This window comes from Periplaneta americana, chromosome 10, assembly GCF_040183065.1.
Source record: "Periplaneta americana isolate PAMFEO1 chromosome 10, P.americana_PAMFEO1_priV1, whole genome shotgun sequence".
Taxonomy (NCBI): domain Eukaryota; kingdom Metazoa; phylum Arthropoda; class Insecta; order Blattodea; family Blattidae; genus Periplaneta; species Periplaneta americana.
In genome coordinates, this window is record NC_091126.1 from 24,818,746 (window position 1) to 24,837,919 (window position 19,174).

The window sequence follows — 19,174 nt, forward strand, 5'->3', positions numbered from 1 at the left end:
TATGCAACGAGCTTATAATGATAGTAATTAAGACGGGAGTATGTAATTTTCATACGAGCGTCTTAATTACCATTATAGTCAAGTTTCATACGACTTTTTATGCTCGATCATATTTCTAACTTGAAATTATTCATAAGTATTCATGTTATTCTTATCTGGCTGAGGAGCGGAACTGACCTTGTGCAATAGCCTACCTCGTAAATTGTGAGATGTGCGCAGACGCGAAAGTATTGATTTTTTCCGAGAAACAAATGTCTAGTTGTCTTTCGATTGCATATCCGAGAATAATCGATGCGTTTTCATATTGCTACAATGGTATTTTCTGATTGGTGGAACACCTGAAATTTAATGAATAGGTGTACTTTAATGAGGTCCATTAAAGGGCTGCTACCAGGTGTATAATTACTACATTTCGGCATGGTCGAGCATAAAATAAATTTTCTGCGGTTTCAACGACAAGTATTCATTTTTTCATCTGAGGTTAAAGCTATGGTCATGAAACTTGGTATACTTATTCATTAATAACTCTATTGTGAAATACAGCATTTGATTGGCTGTATTAATTATAGTTATATAGAGAATTAGATATAAAACAGTATCAACTTTTATTAATGTTTGAACATTGATGAATTTATATTTTTTACAAATGTAAAAATTAGATTTGGTCATTACTAATGCTCCATTGCACAATATGCAGTGCTAACTTTAAGGAAAGATTAGATATAAAAAATAATAATTTTTTTCAGACAAAGGATTTTCATTAAGAAAATTTAAAAAAGAACAAAATAAGTTTAATATTTTAAAGTGTTTATGAGGAAAGATTGAAATTTGCAATGTATGATTATTATATTATAGAATGTTAGTTGGGAGGCCAGAGGGAAAAATACCTTTGGAGAGGCCGAGACGTAGATGGGAGGATTTGAGGGAGATGGGATATGATGGTAGGCACCGGATCAATCTTCTTACGATAGGGACCGATAGCGGGCTTATGTGGGCGCGGCAATGAACCTCCGGGTTATCTAAAAACCAAAAGTGATTATGATATTGCTATAGGCCTACATATTATGTAAAATATGAACTCTCCAGGTAAAAAATTGTGGATTTTAGAAATGTCAGTAGAGCATCGCCTTAAATCTCCAAAAAAAGTCACTAGTACATATTCATATGACCATAATCATCACCATCAGCACCACCACCACCACCACCACCACCACCACCACCATTGCCATCAAGGACTAAGGTTACTTGTACGTACGTGAAAGTATGGAAAAACTCTTCACAAACAGAAAGTTGCTTTACAATTTCATGTAATTTTTCACTGTTGAAATGAATCGTTTCTCAATGTTTATAAAAATGGAAAATAATTATATATGTGTAGGATTCTTACTCACTTTTATGTATTAAGTAAAATAGTTATTTTCGTTATAAATCTTAAATATTTAATTTTATTTTGTGAGCAAACCTACAGATAAAATAAAATCATGTTTAATATTTTCGTCGCACACGATTTCTTAGACAGCCGTTCGTCCGTGCTGATATAGAGAGAAATTTCTCTATTTCTCCAGTGCTGTAATCCTCCTCATTATAATAGTGAAAATTTAGCACGTTAAAAGCAGCCGATATTGTACCTCAGTGGCAAAGCGTTCGAGTGCAAAGAAAGAGATGTCCGCTTCAAACCCTTATGTCCCGTAATTCTTTACAATTACATTTCACTTTTAATTATTTCAAAATTATCATTATCAAGAAATTATTAACTGTTCGAAGCTATAGAGAATTTTTGGTCCCTTGCCGGACACTAAACTTTAACGCAATGATGACGTCATTGATGAGAGAGCCAATCGGAGCCATTCACCTCATGTTACTTCAATAGCGGAACCCGCTGTCTCTAGCCGAATAACGTGGTCGTGAATGAAGTTTACCGGTAGACCTAATTCGGTGTTAAAACATGGCATCTCGTTTGGGATTTACCACTGTGGAATATTCATCTACTTAGAACAGCTTATGATATGTTATCCAGGCCGAAGTACAAGAAGGATCAGGAAAGAATTTTTCGTTGAGATTGCAACAGATAAATGGTTGATTCATGAGTAGGCCTACTCCACCAAACGAAAACGCTTCATTGTTTAATTTGCCGTAACTCGAACATCAGTAAAGATTTTGAGTAGCGACCACTTTTAAAAGTAATTTCCATTTTTTCTCAACAACTCTCTCGCTTTGACCTCCATTTAACGTGAAAAACGTTTACCGCTTTTCAACTTTTGAAGGTGTAAATGTCTATTCTGAATAGATCACATCGAAGTTAGTGTTTTTTTTCTTACGTTTCAAAAAAAGATTTTCATTAGAATTTTTTCTGTGCCTTTCTTAGACATTGAGGTATCAGTTAAAAAATTTGCAGCACGATTGATCGACTGTCATAGGAGCTACGAGATGGTAAATGTTAAAGGACCGGGAAATGTCGTATAACTATTCTTTCGTAAGTCTTACGAACATAAACATACGTCACCAGATACGTCATTACTGACGTCAAGATGGCGTTAACGTTTAGCGGACGGCGAGGGTGAGAAACTCTCTAATATATTCTTGCACAATTGTCAACAAAAGCATCAATTTTTAAAAGCAGTCCTGCAGTTGTTTAAATCACTTTAATTCAGCTGTTGTGATCTCTGGCGTGTGATATTTATTGGGAAACAATTGGCAGTCGGCGCAAACAATTGAATGTCAGTGTTAAAAAATTTTCCGCACTAGTGTTAAAAGTACTTTTCGTACTCTATCTTGTAGTGCAGTGATTGCCAAACACCACGAAATTGTGACGTAATTGAAATGCAACCCGCACACCACAATAGCAGGAAGAAGGGTGGAGTGGGTATCTCCTCAGGTAATGCAGTGAATAACAGTGTAGAGACGAACTGTGACCAAAAGAAAAAGCAATATAATATTCTTAACTATACACACCTTTTTCCATGTTAATTTTTTATCCTTCTATTCATTACTTTTGTATTATTAATAAAATAAAATGAATTTATTTTATTATTTACCATAAAAAGAACGTGTACTTTACATCAACAGATATTTGAAATTGTAAAAACGTACCAGGCTGGTCACAAAGTTGTAAATTACACAACATAGTTAAAAAAAACGTCGAAGTGTTTTACTCCAATTAAGACATAGAAGCCGATACTTTTTATTGTTTATTTATTAATGAAATATTCAAATTTCACTACATACGTCGAAAAAAGCGTCGAAGTATTTTATCCCGATTAAAGGCTCATTCACAATGAAAATTAAACATAACGTAAACATTAACATAAGCACATAAACATATGCCACAAACTTAAGTAGCCAAGGCCCGTTCACAATGAAAATTAAACATAACGTAAACATAACACGTGTGTGGAAACAAACATACCGAATCAACAAAACTACAGAATCTATTACATAAAAATGGAGAATTGCACAATGACTGACGATGTAGCTATTCAATTTATGTTTCTAATAACTACAATGGCATCAGTATATGGCTTTCAATACTTGAAATCAAAGAAACGGAGATGTAAAATAATCAACTTTTCGTCATATGATTCCATGTTGCGCGCCTAGCTATCATCACGGCCAATAGATCAAAATATTGCCTGTAGGCAAAGCCCATGAGATGTTAAACAAAAAGTGAAAACACGCTTTCCGCTTGTGTACTGTTTCCAACTCGCATAAACATAAGCATGAAAGTTTGGAGTTTTCAAACTTTCATGTTAACGTCTTATGATTGAGATTAAGTTTATGCTTATGTAATTCATTGTGAATGCTTTCATTAAATAACATGGACACAAGGTTTTATGCTTACGTTATGTTTATGTTTAATTTTCATTGTGAATGGGCCTTAAGACATAGAAGCCGATACATTTTGTTGTTAGTTTATTAATGAAATATTGAAGTTACAGGTAAGGGCGTGGTAGTCTTTTCGACAAGAAGAATAATGACAACGTACATTGTTATTTTATACTTCATTTAAAATTTACAACAAATTAAGTATCTCATATTTTTGCCATCTACAAAAAATAAATACTTTTTCTCCCATCCTCTTTAAAATTAACTTTTTACTTATTATCTGTTTTTGAAAACACATCGAAACATATTGTATTATCCTACACACTTGTAACATTACATGTGTACGTCCGCTGCTGATAAATGTCTTTACTTATATCGAAGTGATGGCTGTAAACAGAGGGTGGGGTATGATGCCATGGTTACGCTTGAGTGGAGGCAGGGGCATGAGTCGCGACACAGCTTTTGGCGATCACTGTTGTAGTGATTAATTTCTAACATATTGTCTAGCGTTGAAAGATCTGCTTTTAGGAATGACTGTCTGAAAATTCATTTTTTTTTTAATTACAGATGTGTACAACTTAAGAAATAGCCTACTTTCTGTAGAAGTTCAGAAATCAGATACGTTAAAAGTAAATTCATTATGATAATGATGTTAGAATTCCAATTATTTTTGTAGAAAATTAATTTTTAATTTTAGTGATTTATTATTCCTGACTCTAGGTAAACTCGCACTTGATGGGGAGTCGTTAACTAACCTATAAACTTAAACAAGAAGCAAACAGGTTGCATAAACAGAAGATTTGTTATTATCTTCTCTTAGTTTATTCAGTTGCTTAGAGTTACAAGAATGACGGCGATAAATATTACGTGCTGGGTGACTTTCGGTGCTGGACCCCGGACTCATTTCACCGGCATTATCACCTTCATCTCATTCAGACGCTAAATAATCAAAGATGTTGATAAAGCGTCGTAAAATAACCTACTAAAATAAAAGATAAATATTACGACATGGAGATAGAACCTGTATTCCCGAAACGTTGGAACAATTCAAATTAAAGTAATAGAAACTCAAAATATTATCTGCAATTAATTGCGAAGGTCAAGTCCTTATTCTTTTTCATACTTTTGTTCAGCACAATTAGAAAATGGAAAGAGAAGAATTAACTTATGCACAAGTATTTCTACCGTTGTGTTTTTCTATAGGAATTTCATATACGTACAAGTTCATTATTTTCTGTTTTGTAAAATTCAACAAAGAGGTAATCCTTCTCGTCGTTCAAAGATATATCGTTGAAAAATCTGCAAAAGGTCAAAAGATATTCTGGCTTAATGCTGAAACGCTTCGTGCACTCGGCGGGAAAGGGGAGAGAATTTTTTTTCCGCCAGCATCATTGTTAAGTTTCAATTCAGCTGACAGTGACTGAGGATTAACGGATTACAGACTTCTTTTGTTTTAAATCCGAGTTTTGTATCAGTGAAAGAAATTAGTCACAGAGGGAGAGACAGACAGACAAACGGAGGGACCACCGATTATCTTTCCGTTCTAAATATGAAGCTGCAATTACAGTCTAGCACAAAACAGGCCCAGATTTTCCATGAAAACGAGTAAGAGCAGCGATTAATGAAAAATGCTGGGATACTGACGTTTGTGGTTGAATTTAATAGTGAAGATTCGGCTAGAAATAAGCATAGCCTACATTTATTTCATCATATTATTTCAAATTAAATACAGTTACCAACAGAATTAATTGCAGGAGCAAATTTTCATATACGTATAATGTGATCGTTAATTATCTGTAGTAATGTCACGAGAGGTCTGAGATTTATCTGGGAAACCTCAGACCTTGAGTGACATTTATTAGGACTATTTCGTGAATAAAATAAAAATATAAATAATATATCCCTAAAATTCGATCACAAAATGTTAATTGTTTATTAACGAATACTTAACCTATTCAGACGTTGTGAAGTTGAAATACTCGTAGATGAATATCGATTACTGTAATAAAGAAATTCGATGTTATTATTCAGTAATGCCAATTGCAAAATACAGGTTTAACAAGTTAATTACATGTACTGCACTTTTCTCTTATTATTATAACATAAATACATTTTCATTATCTGCTGAAATCATAATTTAATTTAACAGTAACAGTGGGGACAGCGATATACCAATGCTTATGTATTCACAGCGAGACATGTTGCTACACAGTGAAGCCATCTCTGTATAGATAGGCCTAATTAAAACACGATTTTATTACGCCATACGGAAGGCAGTTTGATCAAAGACCTTATTATTACTATGCAAGGTTTTTGGGTTTGATATGCGATGATGTTACATAAATTTCAACATCTGACTTTCTATTAATTGTTTCATTTCATTCACAAAATACAAATTTTATAGGCTACTTATTGGTTATGTTACCTGTGTGAGCAGAACCAATATCAGCTGTGTCTTATTTCGACCGTTACAATCAGTGCTACACGAAAGCATTTTTTTTTTTTGCTCGACAAACGCATTCTCGCTGTAGTGTGTAACGGAACTAAAGCTGCATCTACACAGTTCAATATTCCAATCGCGTATGCGTGCACTCTGGGAAGAATATTGAAAGAATCAAGTTTAAAAAGTACGTTCATTTAAGATGCATGAAGATTTTGTGTCTACATGGTGCGCCGTTTTGAACGTCGTCTTCACTGCGTAAATATATTAATTAATATTAAATATCAATCTTGCAGTCATTGCTTGAAAGTTGAAAGAAAAGTTTAACCGTGTAGTTGCATCTTAATGTATTCATGATCATCAATTTACGGGGAAACAGTTGGCTACAACGACTAAACAAAAGAACAACCATGCGATAAATTGATAGCGATAAATCTAGCTGCAAAAATTATCGCAAAGTGTGACTGTGATTGGTTGGAATTCAAAATTTCATTACACTTCATTGGTCGAGTCCACACCTGTGGAGTAACGGTTAGCACGTCTAGCCGCGAAACCAGGTGGCCCGAGTTCGATTCCCGGTTGGGGCAAGTTACCTGGTTGAGGTTTTTACCGGGGTTCTCCCAGCAAATGCTGGGTAACTTTCGGTGTTGGACCCCGGAATCATCTCACCGGCATTATCACCTTCATCTCATTCAGACGCTAAATAACCTAAGCTGTTGATAAAGCGTCGTAAAATAACCTACTAAAATAAAAAAATTCATTGGTCGAAAATGGAATGACGTCATATAAACGAAATAGCGTACATTAAACTGATACACATCGTTCTAAACTGTAAAACGAATAAATGATTTCATATAAACTATAGTCTAAACCGCTTTCGTTATCAGTTATGGCGGTCGTGGTGGGGACTTGCAATAGTTGTCAAGCAGTGTTAGACTCAGAGGAGGCGTGCCACACTCTACTGAAGCAACTGGTGTGAGAGGCAGTCTTCTGGTGTAATGGGGGGAGCCATATTCCGGCAGATGGATTGGACGTAACGGACCTTTTCCGTGGTCGGCGCGTTCGCCCGACTCGCATCCTTTGACTTTTGTGATATCAGATGAATTATACTGTGTACGCCCAACGTCATGCAACCCGTAACACCTGTTGAATGCAATTGTGGATGTAGGAAATAGGATCCGGAATACCTCAAACATTTTAAGTGCAATAAGTAACCACCTGTGTAAATAATATACCGCGTGAAATAAACCGAATTGTCTTTGCTCTGATTTTCCACTGTCATAAGCGTGGTAACTCAGGGGTTTCGGCTATATGTTTGTACGAGGGAGAGTTAAAAAGTAACCATAATAATTGTTTTATTAATTGAATATGTACAATAAGACTACAAACAATTCATCACTTTTCAACATAGTACCCAGTACGATCAATGCAAGTGTTATACTAGTTGAAAAGTGATCAAATGTTTGTAGTCTTATTGTACATATTCAATTAATAAAACAATTATTAAGGTTACTTTTTGACTCTCCCTCGTATGAAATCATTTATTTGCTTTGCAATTTCGAATACTTTGTACCACTTTAATGTACAGATACGGAATTAATATTTGGAGCGAGTTTTGATGGGAGTCCACCTGTATGTAGGCAAAAATTTCATACGACTGTCTACAAATAGCATATATACAGACTCTCTTGTTTACAGCACACTCGAGTAGGATTTAAGTGACTATTACATGATTAGAAGAAAATGTATGAAGATTAGAAGAAGTAGAGTACTGTAATAAAATGAAATATTAATTGACTTACCGTTACAGAAATATTAAACTGTCTTGAAAATATATTATTGTACAATCTCATCATTATAAATATTCCCCTACAGTCGAGCCGTACTTATTTCCGGCGTGGCCACGCCTTCTCGACTTTTGGCGCGAAGAAGGTAGGCAATAGCGGTGTTGCTAAATCTCTGTCAAGCCAATAGTGAACGAACGCAGTTCTAATAGCTGCTTGTCGAACAATCAGTCGGTATTGTTGTTAGTGCTGTGTTATCGCTGAGTTTTCAGCATCACAATGCCGCGGAGGAGTCGGAAGACCATCAATTCGCAAAGCAGAGAAATGATTCTTAGCGTTAGAGATTATTTCGAAAATGAACGTAAAATAAGAGTAGTTTATTGCCTTTAATGCAAGTGGTGCAAAGAACAGCTGATGCGTGTGATGTGAACAAGTTCACGGTTTCTCAAATAACGACAGAGAAGTACGGACAATCCGGCAAAGAAGAAAATAAACTGAGAACTATGGCGGCGGCAGGTACTAACAATGATTGTAGCGATCTAGGCGTAGCACCTCTAAATTGAACAATACCGTTAGGCAAGATTCTTCGTGTAATTTTTTTATGTAGCAATGACTTATCATGACAAAATTTTTAATACTAACATATTTTACTTAATTTACAGGTTGTGTGGTTTTAGTTATTCACATAAAAATGTTTATTTATTATATTTTACAGCTTTCTCCCATTTTAGTAATTTCTAATATTGTTTCTGTATTTACGGAAATCGTTACTTCAAATGGTCGGAAAAACCAATTATAGCACAACATGGTAAGTCTTCTGTGTCCTGGGATGCTAGGATCAACAATAACAATAAAATATATAATATTATGTATTCATATATTACTAATTATTTATCGTAGGAAATAATTTTTCGTTCGATGTTTAAGACTAGACATGTGCTAAAACTTCGTTAAGAGTACAAGGGTAGACTTGACAACGCAGTAACATCCACCGTGAGCGGGAAGCGGTATGTCGTCTGCGTAACCTTGACGACAACCACTGCCAGTGAAGCAGCGAGTCAGCTGACCAGAAGCTGTCGTGTGATTTGCTGCCGGAAATAAGAACGGCTCGACTGTAGATGGCAGTAGTGTGTTAAGATGAGCTGTTGTCTTGTTACCAGTTGTGTCAACTATACAATCTTCATTGAACTCTATGGACGATTACTAGTCAAGAAGGCTTTGTTGATTCAGTTTCATTTTTATTAAAGCGTTTGCATTACACTTCAGATTACCAATATATAATATATATTAAACAATATCTGATACGCGATTGACCAGACTCTCATACAACAGAAGCTATAATATAACTTACATAATATAAATAAGATATATGATAGAAAAGTTTTAATTAAGGATGATGAAATAAACATGAATCATTTTAATATGCACAATTTTGGAAAGCAAAGAAACAAATGCTAGGCAGGTGATAGAAACAAACAAATGCTAGGGAGGTGATAAAATTGTGGGATAAGCAGCCATGATTGTTTGAAACACGTCGTTCCGTACAGTTCTATTGGTCAAAAGTAATATGACGTAGTAAAAGTTTAATAGTCAGTTTCAATGAAATGTAACCACCATGCATAGCAAATAATAGTTTTTGTACATCTTGATTACACAACTTTTAACACTGTATCACTTCGGATTATGTATGATAAGATTTTCTTGTGTTAAATTCTAACGTACCTTGTTTACATGTTTCGACCTATTTATGGGTCATCCTCAGAACTGGTCGTTGTTGGTCTTGGCGCCTCTTGTTCTGTGGTACAGTGCAGACACTCTTTGACTCTACACTATACCACACGAACGCACCCTCACAGGAAACAGAACAAGAGGCGCCAAGACCAACAACGACTAGTTCTGAGGATGACCCATAAATAAATCGAAAAATGTAAACAAGGTACGTTAGAATTTAACACAAGAAAGTCTTATCATACATATTCCGAATAGTTTTTGGTTTAACATATGCATTTGAATATAATGGTTGAACATTACACTGAAAATCATTGAAAACGCATCCCCTTTGCTACCCGATCTATTGACAACGACTTGGATGTTTATTAGATGCAACGTAACAGAATCACTAGCATCTAATCACTGACCGGCTGACTATTAGGGGAGAGTCGGGTAGTATCGGACATCGGGTAGTATCGGACAGTGCGCTTCTTTCATCTATCACCATATGGTAGTACCTGAATGACATGGTTACGTTTCTCTATGCGATATCACAGAAACGTAACCATGTGAATCAGGTACTATCATCGTGTGGTAGATGAAAGAAACTCACTGTCCGATATTACCCGATGTCCGATACTACCCGACTCTCCCATATTGCTAGTTTTTATCCGACAAAAATTATAAATCGGCTATGCAAAAAAGATTTTATAGTTCAATAATAATAATAATAATAATAATAATAATAATAATAATTGTTATTATTATTATTATTATTATTATTATTATTATTATTATTGACTAGAGTTACAACCAGTTTTCTCCCATAATTTCATCAGAACACATCTAGAAACTCTTTAGCACCAATGTGGCAAGCAAAGGAACTTCTATGAAAATACACCTTGCATCGTAAGATTTCCCCCCCACGGTATATGGCGTCATGCATTGCACTAGAATTAAGCATAGAGCACTGATTCAATTCTTTAGAGGTGGGGAAGAAATTTTCTTATGTAATATCAACTGTGTGAGACCGGTACCCATCCAGCATCGTTATGAATTGGGGAACTGCAGTGAGTAGCAGAAACCGGTTTCACAGGAGATCTAAAACGACTTGGAAGATCGTCATACTGACAAAACGCTACTCCCATACTTGTTAGATAGTCGTTCACCTTTGTTGAGGCATGTGGCTGGCAGATCTAAACAGTTTATAATGCGCACTACAAAAAATATCACAATGAAAGTCATGTGGCGATTAATCAACATATCTGTCGTTCTGTATTCTTCATTCCAAATGAAGGAATGTTAATCTCTTACAAAAATCTTCATGGGAATCGTTCCCGGATAAATAAATTGACACGTAGATGCTGAATTGAACAGAATTCTACTAATGTGGTGTCATGTTAGATTCACTTACTTTTTTATTAATTTCGTATAATCCTTTGAGGGAAGAAACTGGAGAAGTCTCGGTCATTTTCATTAAGAAATAGTATTTTTACATTTCTTTGGAAAAAAAATGAATCGGCAATCTCTCATTTATATGTTGAGCAAGTTTAAGCTCTCAGAGGCCGTCGGAAGCACTAAAAAACTCCATATTTAAATGGCTGCACCCTTGAACCACAGTCCAGTATATACAGTCACGAAGCTTGAGTTGTGAGGGTGCTAGAAACAATAGACTGTAAAGGTACTATTTTGCATTGTCTGTAATGAGGCGATATTAGCGATCCTAGTGGTTAGCAACTATCTATGGATGCATATTTACTACGTATTGAGCTTCGTGACCGTATATACTAGACTGTGCTTAAACTTCGGTTTCATGAAAACTTTACATGCTGTTTTCTGACACTTTTAAAGCACAATCGTTATGCTCAAAATGTAAAAGGTCTTACAATTTTGATGTTAGGAACATGACATTTTCACTGCATGTTCTGTATATTGTGGTTTACGAAAAACAGTAATATTTTTTATAAATTAAACACTTTCGAAATTAAAAAAAAACAACAAAAAAGTATTTAGAAGACACTAAAATTTTAAATTTTGAAGTTGTATATTAAACAAATATCTCCATTCATAGAAATAAATTTAAAATTATGGTTACTGTACTTAATTCTTTTCTGACAATGTCTTGAATAACTTGAAAGCCATTTGATGTGATGATAATGGAAACTGTATGCAAGGATACTTAAATCAAGGGCATTAAGTGTACAAAATATGAAGTCTCTACCTTAAAAATGGTAGAAAGTAGACATTTCACCCATAAACTCCTGAATATTAATTTTATTTTGTTAGATATTGTTACATTTCTTAAATTTACTACGACTTTAGCATATAATCACAGTAGCAACTTCGGTCGAAGGCTTTATAACATGATAATATATAAATTCTCAAATATACAATTTGCTAATGCTCCTTATTTTTAAAAAAATCTATTATAATTTCTGTTAACAGAGCAAATTTAAAGTTAAATTATTGTAATATGTGTTTTTTCTTCTTTTTTTCTTTTATTACTTTTTACTCTGTTATTCAATAAAATGTCTTAGCATTAACTTACGTGGAATGCCCCCTGAGCACGAGTATGTAACTTTTTCTGGTGTTGCTAGAGAGTTCTTATATAAAAAATCAATATGTATCTTTTTCTGGCAATAAAGTATTATTATTATTATTATTATTATTATTATTATTATTATTATTATTATTATTATTATTATTATTTATTATTATTACTTTAACAGAATATTAATATGAGCAGTTCAGAGCAAAAGTGATGTAAGTCAAAATTGAGTAATGAGGTTTAAAGTAAAAATTCTGTAAAATACAGCGCAAAGTAGCAATTAATATGTCCTTCTTGCCATCCACTGACTACTATAGTTTAAATAAATTGAATATTAATTGCTACTTTGTGCTGTATTTTACAGAATGTTTACTTTAACCCTCATTATCCATTTTTGACTTACACCACTTTTGCTATGAACGGCTCATATTATTAATATTAAATGGGACGAGGAGTGAAAAACCGGACGGCTAACGGCAGACTCCATCTTTTGTTATGTTCCGTTTAGATGCTCTTACATCATTATCATTACATGTTATTCAGTGTTATTGCGCTTCTGAGGTTGTTTTATCTTCATATATTCATAATGATATATCAATCCTTTTTTTTTATTATTCGCCTGAGATCTCTTGTACACAAAAAGTGATCAAAATAAATACTTAATCCTAATAAATATTTTTTCTTTTCTTAAAGCTTCGGACAATCGTTAAAAAAGTATCACCAACCTCAACTCAAAATGGGAAGACGACTTGGTCAGTGGTAGTTGAAGACGTGGAAGGAAAGGAGGAGGAACATCTGCAGTTCGACGCCATAATGGTTTGCAATGGGTGAGTTTAAAAGTACAACATACAGTAGAGTCTCGATTATCCGAGCTTCGATTGACCGAGATTCCGTGTTATGCCAGCCCGATCAAAAAAAATAATAAATAAATAAATAAATAAATAAATAAATAAATAAATAAATAAATAAATTACTGTTAGTTAATTTTTTTAAATCTATTCCTAGTGTATTTGTAAATGCTTAGAGTTCATATTAATCTGATTTTTTCTTTCTGTTTAGCCTAATTTCTAATCAAAGCACAGTTTTCCAGTAACCATGCGTTTTATCACAGTTCTTGGTTATCCGAGGTGGTTTTGGTCCACACCAGAGGTCTGCATCGGACGTTTTCGCTCGAGCGCCAAGTAGTTCATAGCATAATCCGATAGGTAACTCACATGCATAATGGGTAAAATTGTCGCGAGCGAAAAACCTCGAACGGTATAAGCCGAGCGTTAGACATTCGTTCTTGTTACAGTGATGAACTGTGTAGTAACATCATAGATGTTTATCATTTCAAAACTTTGCAGTGTTTTGCATAGTACAACTACAAAACTTGCTTTAAAATGTAATATAAGCTAACGTAGTAGGTAAATGTCCCCCCCCCCACAGGAGTGATATTGTTTTTGCCATATTTGATAGATGTTATTGGATGTAAATGTAATGATTATAAACGGAGAACACAATCACGATAATGCAAGAAATGTATCAAGTTTTCTAGTAATAATAATAATAATAATAATAATAATAATAATAATAATAATCTCTAATAATTAATGTATCAATCTTTGCGTCTGTAACAGTTGTGCAGCATGATTATTCGTTTTATTACATTTTCTGTAACGTTATCTCTGTACTAATATTGTTATTAATTTACTGCTATATAGGCCTAATAATATTTTGTAAAACGTTTCTACATTGTCGCAGTATATAGGCGGAACACTATGTATGGGCCTATCATATTATATATGTGGTAAATCAAATATTGAATAATTATTAATTAGGTATAATAATTGTATATCGAAGATTTTCATACTATTTTATTTATAACTTCATGTTACTGTTTTGGTACGTTCCATTAGACGTTTGTCATAAACGCAGAAAATAAAGCCTTATTTTTACCGTGTGAGTAAAACATATGTGTATCTTATCTGTCGCCTTCCATACACGATAAGACATGTCGGTGAGTTGACCTTGTACTGTACTTCTATTTATTACGAGCGTATCACGACCAATCTTATATCGCTCGAGCGTGCGACATTCGACCGAGTTCAAGAGAGCGATTTAACTCCAATGCAGCACTCTGGTCCACATTAACTCGGTTAATCGAGACTCTACTGTATTTTAATCTGGTTATTTTACATAATACAGTTCTAAGAATATAATCTGTATCTCTTAAAATTAGTGTTGAATTCAGGCGGTAGTTAGGGGCCGAAACAAAAAATGTGTATCTTTATTTGTTAGACGAAAAATAATGCATGTGACCGCATTACATAATAGAAGTGAAATAAACTGATCGAAACTGCCTCTTCTGAAGTAGGGGAATGATAAAAAAAAGAGGGAGGAAATTTTCGGTTCTACCCTCACCGGATTTATTTATTTGTTGGACAAACAAAACCAACGTTCCATCTCAACTGAATTCCAAAACGTACACAACACAAGGATATCCACTACAGCAGCGACATTCAGCGGGTATGACTTGTATTGCATTGCAAAAACCGTCAGGTGTTTTTGACGCACTCTGTACTATGTATATAAAGTGCATTAAGCTATAAAAAATCCTAATTATTAATAAAAAGTATTCTTAGTGTGAAAAGGACCCCAGATAAGTAATATGCAATTCCAGAGCATCTAAGTTTCGGGAGTTAGTACTTACAAATCTATCATATCTTTAATATTGTTTAATTCATTGCCAGTTTACATGTATAATGAATATACATGCATTAAAAGTGTTTGTCATAATGATGGTGGTGGTGGTATCTACTATTGTAAATTGTTCCATTAATGTGTATAATATTTCAGTTTCCATTTAATCTGCAATAACAAAATTACTAACATGTTCTGCATTACATTACCTGTGTCTATGACGAAATGATAACGGCTGCAGCCCATAAGCGCAGATACACCTTTATTGAGAGCTCAAAACCACGAAAAAACAGGGAAAAAGCTCGAAAATGTTAGGTGCAACCCAGAACCCATAAGCGCGAACAGATCACATTATAAGGAAAAAGAAGCTATTCAACTCTTTATGAAATGTGGCAAAGTCTACGTCTTCCTGGTTGAAACTTGAACTGTTCTCTTGCCCTTTGTTGTGTTCTTATGACCCGCGATCTTTGTAATTTCGTCTTCAAGTAAATTTCCGACTGTAATTCATTTAATGCGTTTGTAATTATACAGTGCGTTCGTAGCTCGCCGGACCGTTCCGCGGCGGCCTTGAACTGGGTGAAGATTGACGCGTCTGCCTCCAGAGTAGCGCTGTAGCTACCGCTGACGCGCCAGTCAGTCGAGTTGGATCTGTCGTGAGGGAAAGACGTCTCTGCGCGTGTTGTGAGTAAAATCGTCTTGTCTCGTGGTGATAAAGTGTCTATTACTAATGGTTGAGTACACTTTAGAACAACATATTTTTCTCTATGATGCGTATGTGAAATACTCTTCTGCAAGAAGGTGTCGGAAAGAATTTTAACATCGATTTGCAGGTGTTCGAATTTCTACCAGGTCAACTATTCATGACCTTGTCAATAAAGTGAGACGTACAGGATCTTTTTTGAACAACAAACGTGTTCAACGCCGCCGTGTACTGACAGAAGAGAAGCTTAATGAAGTGGGGGCCCGGTTAGAGCACTCACCCCGCAAATCACTGCGACGTTTAGCACAAGAGATTAACATTTCCAAGACGTCAGCTTTTGTGGCAACGAAACTTCTGAAACTTAAGCCGTACAGGGTAACTAGTTCATGCTTTACAACCACAAGATCCTGTAAGTAGGGTTAATTATTGCAATTGGTTTTTGCAGTCCGTTCATAATGGCGACGTGGACCCACTTTTAACGTTCTTCACTGATAAAGCGTGGTTTCATCTTCACGGTCACGTTTCTACTCAGAACAATAGATAGGGGAGAGTCGGGTAATATCGGACATCGGGTAGTATCGGACAGTGCGTTTCTTTCATCTACCACCATATGGTAGTACCTGAATGACATGGTTACGTTTCTCTATGTGACATCACAGAAACGTAACCATGTCAATCAGGCACTATGATCGTGTGGTAGATGAAAGAAACTCACTGTCCGATATTACCCGCTGTCCGATACTACCCGACTCTCCCCTACTGGGCTACCAAAAATCCCCATATTATTCATGAAGTTCCTCACCACGCTGCAAAGGTTGGGGTTTGGTGTGCAGTGAGTGCGAGTAGAATTACCGGTCTCATATTTCTCGACATGACAGTTAATTCACACGTTTATGTAACTTCAATTTTAAATAATATTTTTCCACAACTAACAAGAAATGACCGTGGACGACTAAGAATAAGATGGTTGGATGGAGTTGATGAAGACATATGTAAGATGGGATATAGGAATTGGAAAGCAATTTCGCAGGATCGAGACAACTGGCGGAAAATCGTGGAGGAGGCCAAGGTTCACAATGAGTTGTAGCGCCAAGAAAGAAGAAGAAGAAATGAATGATTGAGTGGCTGGTTTCAGCAGGATTCAGCTACAGCGCACACCGCTACGAAATCTATGCATAAATTGCGAAGTGTGTTTGGTGACAGAATAATTAGTCGACGATAGTGGCCACCTCGTTCCCCTGACCTATCGCCATGCGAATTTTATTTATGGGAAACGTTAAAGAGTAAAGTGTACGCATCAAATCCGCACACGTTACAAGAATTGAAGGACAACATCACGAGAGAAGTACAGGCAAACAGTCAACATGAACTTTTGCGAGTGAGCCAGAATTGTTTGTCGGAGATATAGGGAATGTGTTCAAGTTGAAAGTCATCACTTTCAAAATCTGTTGTGATGCAGGTAAGCCTAATGTTAGTAGAGTAGTTAGTGTTCCGTACCCATGACTTACCGGTCGTTTACGTGTAAAGGCTGGTTCACAATAATCCGGGAACAAGAACCACAATGAAAACGAGAAGCAGAGGACGTGAATATGAACATTTTTTATTCACAATAAATCGAGAACGTAGACGACTATGAATATCGATATGCATGTCAATAACGACATGTAAAGTCGATATTACGCATTCTGATGTCATTTGTGTATAATTGACCAGTGGCGTTCTCTCATGAGTGCAAGGCAGCCAACATAAACATAGGTTAACCAACTTCGAATTTTCAACTGAAACATTTCATTAGGTACGGTACTATAAATATGCCCATGCAAGATGCATCTTTATTATCACAACCTATTTTAAGTCTACCATAACGTAAAATAATTAGAGAAGAAACATTTGTAACAGAACAAAAATGAACACAACAGTAGTTATTGAATTGAAGCATGAATATGTAGTGTGTAATACAACCAATGCAGTAATAAAATATAATTCACTTACGATCGGTGTTCAAAGATGCAGCTATTGAAAGTCACGTATTCTCCTTCATTTTCTCATCTTTACACGAGGCGCGCCGCTTATCGTAAACGTGTGGATTTTCCTCAACACGCAATATTAGAATCTCATCAAATAAAACTTGCTCCATGATGCACAGCACAGAACCAAATAATGCATAGGTTATGTCACGGTCTTCTTGCTACAAAATATACGACGACAAAATAGCTTTTAGATGGCAATAGAATGAATCTAGTGGGATGTGATCGCAAACGTGAACGCCAAAGTTGAAACTTGGCCAACTCTCCGTTCCCGATTCCGGGCTCCGGCAAGCTTTTCGTTAATTGTGAATGCTCACATTTCAATGTACAAATTTTAACAATTTTACCGTTTTCGTTCCGATTCTCGTTTCCGGTTTATTGTGAACCAGCCTTAACTCTGGCGGCAGGCTCCAATCTTCACCCAGCCCAAGGCCTTCGCGGAACGGTCCGACCGAGCTACGAACGCACTGTATGTAGGCCTATAGATCGTTGCGAGTCATGAAATAAGTTTGTCAGATGCTTATGATATGACTTTGCTGCATTACCTTTGCGAGGAGAGTTTGACGGAGACTCAGCACACAACTCTTATGGGAATCTGCAAATATCTGTTTGATTGTACTGTATATATTTAGTACATAATCCGTAAACTGTGAAGCTTTTATGAGTAGGAGCCATGTTGAACAGCTCACAGAAATGCTCTTCCGCTTCACTCGCTGATAGAAAAGACAACCAAAAGCATTTTAGCCATATCCCAACATCAGAGTTGCTGTCCTCGTGAAGTGTTTTTAAATTACAGTTAGAAATATGTTTATACCAAGATTGCATTAAGTGAAATCAGTAACTTTCATCATTGCACTAGAATAGTACATTATGCAACGAGCCTATAATGAAGGTAATTAAGAAGTGAGTACGGATATTTATGAAACGAGCGCAAGCGAGTTTCATAATTTTCATACGAGCTTCTTAATTACTATTATAGGCGAGTTTCATACGACTTTTTATGCTCGACCATATTTCTATCTTGATATTATTAATTTTTTAGCAATGTCCCGTATGTTGTGAGATGTGCGCAGACGCGAAAGTATTTATTTTTTCCGAGGAACAGATGTCCACATTGACCTTGCTAGGCCATAAGAACGTACAGAGATAACATTGAAATTAAATTAGACATTGAAAAACGAGATGATAAATTGAATTTATTTGAATATTATTTACAATTAACGCTAATTATTATAGTAACAGAACATAACCTTCTGCGACAGTATTGGATTTCCAGCCTCCGTGACTTTTCGCTAATTCTCTTTCGATTGCATATCCGAGAATAATCGATACTTGCGGTTTTATAACGGTAGAAAGCTGACTGGTCATTGGCTGAACAGTTGTAACCTGAGTCGTCATTGGCTGAAAGACCTGACCTTTAATGAGTAGGTGTACTTTAATGACATGCATTAAAGGTCTGCT

General features: G+C 35.5%; 1 protein-coding gene across 3 annotated transcripts in view; it reads left to right on the top strand.

The window, feature by feature from the left end:
- The window catches only part of LOC138707524 (uncharacterized), a 737,224-nt gene that overhangs the window by 417,153 nt on the left and 300,897 nt on the right, over positions 1 to 19,174 (top strand). For all 3 annotated transcript variants that reach the window (XM_069837052.1, XM_069837051.1, XM_069837053.1), the window contains one exon: positions 12,998 to 13,131. In XM_069837052.1, coding sequence (XP_069693153.1) covers positions 12,998 to 13,131 — 134 coding nt within the window. The remainder of the gene's footprint in view (positions 1 to 12,997; positions 13,132 to 19,174) is intronic.